The sequence below is a fragment of the Meles meles genome, chromosome 6 (assembly GCF_922984935.1).
Source record: "Meles meles chromosome 6, mMelMel3.1 paternal haplotype, whole genome shotgun sequence".
Classification (NCBI taxonomy): Eukaryota; Metazoa; Chordata; class Mammalia; order Carnivora; family Mustelidae; genus Meles; species Meles meles.
The window spans coordinates 54376815-54383731 of record NC_060071.1 but is presented as its reverse complement, the minus strand read 5'-3'; the positions used below and the strand labels follow the sequence as shown (position 1 = coordinate 54383731).

At 43.2% G+C, this 6917-nt stretch overlaps 1 protein-coding gene across 1 annotated transcript; it reads right to left on the bottom strand.

Annotated features, from left to right (window-relative positions):
• Positions 1-5590: 5590 nt before the first annotated feature.
• RNASE11 (ribonuclease A family member 11 (inactive)) lies at positions 5591-6190 on the bottom strand. Its single transcript, XM_046007411.1, has one exon. It carries the CDS (start codon positions 6188-6190, stop codon positions 5591-5593), a length of 600 nt encoding a protein of 199 aa, XP_045863367.1.
• Positions 6191-6917: the final 727 nt, after the last annotated feature.

Below are 6917 nucleotides of genomic sequence, written 5' to 3'. Positions count from 1 at the left end.
CGGTCAAGCGGCTGCCTTCGGCTCAGGTCATGATCCCAGGGTCCTAGGATTGAGTCCCGCATCGGGCTCCTTTCTCAGTGGGGTGCCTGCTTCTCTCTCTGCCTCTGCCTGCCACTGTGCCTGTTCTCTCTCTCTCTCTGACAAATAAATAAATCTTTAAAAAAAAAAAAAAGAAAAGAAAACAAGGGGGAGGTTAGCAGATCAGGGAGCAGACTAGCAGAGGCACCCACTGAAAGGGCTTGATGTGTATCCAGGGGGAGTCCAGGAATTCATACTGTTCTTGTCCTTTTCCACCTGGGCAACTCAGAGCCATGTGTTCCAGGAGCCTGGATTGACAGGTGCTGAAACCATGGCAGATTGAATAGTGGCCTCTAAGTGAGGCCTGATCAGTGAGCCTGAATGCAAGACCAGAGAAGAACACTAAAGTCAAGTCGTGCAAAGCCTGAAAGGAAAAGAGAAAGTAGAGACCACGATAGGGTGCAAAAGGGAGACGTGTGTTGGGGGCACAATCTGGGCAAGAGAAGAGAACACAGACTTTGGATGAGGAAGGGATAGAAGGGGAAAGGTGTCAGAAGGGGAACAGGAAGAGTGGTCACTCTTGCTGTGGGCATCTCTCAAGGGTCCATCCTTCCAGCCTTGCTCCCATGTCCCTAGTCTCCCTGATTCTTCCTCTGAGGGGCCCTGCGACCTGTGGCCAGGAGGGGTGTTTAATGGGTTGGGTCTGAGAGCTCAGCTCATGTTCCCGGAAAGGAGAACATGGAATTCTTAGAACAGCCTGAGCTGGAGAGAGCGAGGGGAGCAAACCAAACGGCACAGCCTGGAGCTTTCATGCCTCGGGCTCTGCCAGGGGAGGTCCTATTCTTTGACCATATACAGGACAGGCCCCAGGGCCTACTCAGGCCTCCCAGTGAGATCCCAAACTCAAAGTCATAAGGGCCAGAATTGACTGAGTTGAGTCTCCTACCTAGAGGATATATGAGAAGAGGAGGGAGTGTCATCAGTTAAGTAAAGAAATCAAATGTGCAGAGAACCTGAAACCTAGAATGGGTCTTAGTTCAAGTTGTTCTTCAGACAGATAGCAAATGTACTAATTTGTTCTCCCAGGAGGAGTGCACAAGAATGTCCCCTTTCCTGTACCTACACCACCTATGTTATTATTTTAAATCTTATTTCTGCTAATTGGGCAGGTAAAAAATAACACATTGTTTTTATTTATATTGCCTTTAGTAGAAAGGGGGGAAATCTCCAAATGTTTAACGACTACTTATTTCTCCTTTTGTTAATTTTCTCTCTGTGTTCCTGGCTTATTTTTCTGTAGATGTATTCATCTTTATCTTATTAAACAGACAGCTGTCTTTATATAAGAAAGACATCAGCCCTTTGTCAGCCATATATATATTGCAAATGCTTTTCTTCAGTTGTGTTTAACACAGTGCCCCGATCTAATCATAACGAAAATAGAAATGATAATTCTCAAACCATTCCTGTGAGGTGGGGTTTTTATTCAGGAGCCTTTCACCATTCTCTTTCTGTATAGTTACGGGCAAGTTTGCTTTCTCCTAGGATTTAAAAAATCGTGGCCTATGGAATCAGACCATCCTTGTTTGTTCCTGGGGGCGCTGCTTACTGTGTGTGTGAGACTTTGTACATTACCTAAAGTCTTCGTGCTTCTGTTTCTTCTTTACTGAAGTGGGGTGATAATAGCCTACCTTGTGGAGGTTTTTCTGAGACTACAAAAGCACCTGGCCCTTTAGAAGCACTCAATTGTTGTTATTAATTATTATTATTACCTATGACTCATCCCTGTGGTAATTTTCATATGTGATCTTGAAAATTTTTAATATTAATAAATATTTAATAAATAAATAAATAAATAAATAATAAATAATTGAATATTAATAAACAGGAAGGTGTAGGGCTTTAAAACAGCCACCTTCTCCACAACCTGCCAGTGCTCTGTTTGCTGGAGTGAAAAGGATGTGTTTCATGTGTGTGATCCTTCTTCTAACATGTGGGCAACTCTTGCATTTTGGGAAACAGGAGTCGCCGTTACAGTGCAGATGTGTTCGCTCCCAAGTGTATCCCATGGCCAGGGAGCTTCAGGGCAGCAAAATACTGTCTTGCTAGTTCTGGGACACTGTGTATGAAGTAGATGCTCTTTTGAGTTAAACTGACTTGTTTTGCCCTAGTGCTGTCCTCAAAAGCTCTGAATGCGTAGGCAGCAACTTTTTGCTCTCATTGGGACTAGAATTAGAATGTTTTGTAACTGGAAACATAGTTCATCTAACCTGGTGATGTCCAAATTTCTAACCACATCAGCAAACCTAACACTTGTAAAAATCCCACGCGTTCTAGTCCTATCTCTGAGCTATCGAACCCAAATCTCCTGGAACTGGGGGCCAAGGATTTGTATTTAATAACAGCTCTAAAAGCTAGTTAATTTTTAGGGTAGAGATTGGCTAACAGAACAAAATCTCAAAATACAGTGCAATTAAAAATATACATATTTCTTTTTCTCTCATATAAAAGTCCCAAATTAAGCAGTCCATCCAAATTGGCAAGACAACTCTGCCTCACACAGGTGTTCAGGCACACGCTTTCCTTCCCTTTTGCTGTTCAGCCCATGCCTAGAATGCTATTATCATCTGAGTGATTGCAGTTGAGTCACACACATTTCCATTTTGGGATCTAGCTGTTGGGAAGAGAAAACAATCACAGAGGAGACCAGTCCGATGTCACAAGACCGGGATGATGTCAAAGTGGCATGCATCACGGCAGCTCAGAGAGCCCGGGAAGAGAAGTCTCACTAGGAAGCCTTGTGCCTCACCTCACTTGGCTTCCACTTGAGACCAAGGAGGATGGTTGGGGGTGGGCAACCTGAAATGATTCAGATGCATACCCAAGTCTAAGAACAAGCCTCTGCATTGTGTAGATAAGGAAACTGAATCCTAGTCGTGTGGAATGACTCGGGGGTGGGAGAGCACGATGAGTCAGTAAAGCATATGAGGACTTAACCTGTGATGTCATGAAGGCTCTCTTTACTTCAGTACCATCCTGGGCCCTTGGAGCCGGGGACTTGTTTTGCATTAGAATTTTTCATTAAAGGGAATTTAGCGCACTTTATGTTGGAAAAGCAGAGGGAATGGTTAGAAGCCAGAAGGGCACTTCTCTTATGCTAAATAACCCCCTTAGTATCCCTTTCTCGAACCTCTCTATCACTACATTCCCAGTGTCCTCTCTCTATCTGACTCTCCCTTCCGTGGGCCTTGTGATTAGATCTGTCTCCTTTATTCCCTCACTTCATCCTCTCTAAAGTTTCTTTGCCACTACAGGGAGAAGACACATATCCACTCTCAGGTAAATTTCTAGCAAGTGTGAGAGACACTTGTTGGGCCCTCCCTAGCCAGGTGGGCTTGTGTGCTCGAGTAGAGTGAGGGGATAGAATAAGAAAGGGACCAGGTCTATCCGGACCAGCCCAGCAGCAGAGCGAAGACAAGGATGCAAGTTCTGTGGGCTGTGAAGACAACAACCTCAAAGCAACAGAGCCAGGCAGTGCTGGGTCAGGCTAGGTGAGATGAGAATGTAGCATTAACAGCTTTGGAAGCAGCATGAGAAATTTAGGTATAAAGCTATAAGAAAAAAAGCCCTCTAGCCCTCTATGGTTTGGGAGGAGAGACGGGACAGTATGAAGACTTAATGCTTTAAAATCTGAACTCCCTTGCCTTTTGTCATCATGAACTATCTTAGGATACCCACTATGCCAAAGGGGTGACAGTCTTCAAGGGTAGGAAATGCTAGTACTCAGGGATCCTTGACTCCCAATGGCACCCCCACATCTGATATCTTTCAGACTTCATAATATGATGATTAGCTAGATCCTGGGAGCTCCTAATTCCTTTACAGAAGTGGAGAGGTTTGGTCTTAATTAAGAATCTTTAGAGGATGTTCCTGGTCTAGAAAGAGGTATCTTCTCTGGGTCTTTGCTCTTCTTTCCTGGTGAAGGAAGAAATCTGTACTAAATTCTGAATGAGGCTGTATTTACTTTTTCTTACCTATTACCCAAAAACTCTGCCAGAGTTTGAATCGTTGTTGTCTCACCTAGAGCTAGACTCTATAGTAAGTCTCTACTGTGGGAAAGAAGTTATTCAGATTTGAATCAAGTTTGAACCAAAAGGAGACCCATTGGACTTCTCTGCTAACTATAGAACCTATTCCATGTCTGGTTAGTGAGTGGTAACACCAGCCTTGCTACATAATCTTATTCCTGGAATGGAACCCAGTGACCACGTCTCCCTTCCCAGGGCCCCGGGTTCTCCCCCTACAGAGAAGAAGACTTTGAGCCCCAAGCATTTCCTCTATCACCTTCTCCTCTGGCTGCCAAGAGAAAAGGGAGTGCTAACTACCCACCTATTTGGCCAAGCCCATAGTGACTGTTAACTTAAGCACCCACCACACTGACAAGGAAAACCCAGCTAAAAGATACAAAAGTATCTGCCCTTAATGCCTCATCCTGGTTGATTGTCAGAATTCTGCAGTTTTAATGCAATGAGGATTCTGGACAAAATGTGAACAACATTAGGAAAACTGAGGTCTAAAGAGTGATGCACAGAAAGAAAAGTGTTGCAATGATGTAACATTTATTTACAAGCCTTTATTTGAAATCAGGACATAAAAAAGAGTTGTCTTGGGGTGAAGGAAGGATGTAAGATGAGGGAGCCGGAACATGTAGGCACACATTAATGAGTGAGACCATTGCCCATACTTTATGTAGAGTGTTGAACCATAAAAACTTAGAAATATATAATTGGTAATGAAAAAAAAATCCAATATGACATCATAAACAAGATTGAAAACTAAGCCTGCCCAGCACTTGGCTCAGACGTCTCATTTGCCATCTTTCTACCTACTCTATTCCTCCTTGGCTTGCCATCCCTCAGGAAATTAAGACTATGCTGAGTAAAAATGGCAGTAAGAGCTTTTTTACTCCATCTGTAGCAACCTGGGATATGGATGATGGAGGAACAGAGATTGCACAGGGCCAGACCTGTTGACTGAGGGCAACACCCAAGCAAAAATGCATCTTTTTCCTCTGGCATCTTCTGGAGGATCAGGAGACACCTGGTGACATGGCCAGGTGCTCAAGTTTGTGTGTATCAATGTACACATTTATTTGAAAAGAAACAGCGATAATAATATCCCTGATGCTCATTCACTATTACTCTGAATAGTCTCAGTGGCAGTACTGTTAATTTTCAATTACCGGTATTGGTTTGGGGCCATTTCTCCTCAGTTTTGTCAAGATGGGTGGACTCTACGTCTTGGCTTTATAGCTATGCTAGGATGGAATTCAGTTTAGTTCAGAGAAACTGTAAGAGAGAGGAGAAAGAGAGTATCTATATTCCAGGATCAGTTATAAATTTTAATCAAATTCTCCACAGTTTGGGATTTTTTTCATTTTCCAGTTAGTATAGATAATCAAGAGTTTACTACAGAGCTGAAAGGGTAGATACAGATAATAGAAGTAAATTAACACAATGAAAATAAGTATGTCCTTCTTTAGACAGACTCTGGTCTCAAAGCCCCATAAGATTTACAGCTTAGAGCCACTAACTAACCAGCTCATCAGAGAATGACCTGTCAGCACTGCCAATATTTTCTTTAATGAGGTATCACTGTGGTATTGGCATCTGGGTAATTGTTTGCCCATAGTGAGTTGGCACATAGTGGTGTCCAGGTCTGGGCTCCTAGAGCAGCTTATGCCAAGATTCTGTCCATACTTGCAGCTGGAGGCTTTGGGGACTCCACGAATCACTTCCATGGAACCATGGATGAAGTTGTAGCTTAACTTGCATGACTCATTAGCTTCTGAAACTTTTCTCCAGGCCACCAAGTCATTGCAGTACTCTTTGTCATTACCTGGACTGTCTCCTTTGGCGAAGGTATAATGTAATCTTCTGAAGGTCAATAATGAGGAAGACAAGATACCCTTGGACAAACTGAGGCTCGTATTTTTATATAACAGAGTCAAGTTCATTAATACCTCAAGAGTCTGTTTTTCTTGGTCACTGTTTGCCAAGTCATACTTCATCTCTCCCCCTGAAGATTCCTCTTTAATTATCTCCATTATGCTTTCTGAAGCTCCTGTGAGAACCAAACCCAGGCTGAGTAGCAGCAGAGAGAAGGTCTCCATCTCAGATCTAGGATAATCTCTTCTGTAAAAGAAATTTTTAAAAAAGTAAAAGATGAAAATAAGGAGAATATTAATGAGATCGTTCTCTTGTCCTTATGGCAGTTAGTTTAGGGTTGACTCCGACATACAAGCTCAGGCTCCTTCAATGGAAGGATGATGGCATGAAAAGGTAATTAGCTGTGGAATCTGCAGACCCAGCTTCAAATCTCTGCCTACCCACCCATAAACAATTTACTCTGCCTGTTTTAACCTCAGTTTCCCCCATGTGAAAAAAGGAAAGGTGAGACTTATATAAGGGAATGTGTTTAAAGTGCCCCAAACCAAGTAGTTAGCTCTCTCCCTTTTTCCCATGTCTATAATCTCACTGGAAGGGTCTGTAACCCATATTGTGGTCTCAATAATCTCACCCAACACATTCCTTACTACTGCCAGGTCTCCTACAGCCTCACACGGTACCTGGCACCCATGGCAGCCATTTAAAAACACCGCTCATTTCTTTTCCCACCCATCCTCAGTCATGGAATTCCTCTTTACCAGTTCCTTTGGCAAGTGGGTCCTACAGAGAAAGAATCCAGCTTGTTACAGGAGCATGAAGTGAAACTGTACTTGTTTCTTGAAAGTTTCTGCTATTGGTCTAGCTGAGGGAAGGAGGAGCAAGAAAGGGTAGGTAGAATTGCATGAGACAGGAGGGGACAACATAGAGACAAGGATGCTTGGAGAACTTCAT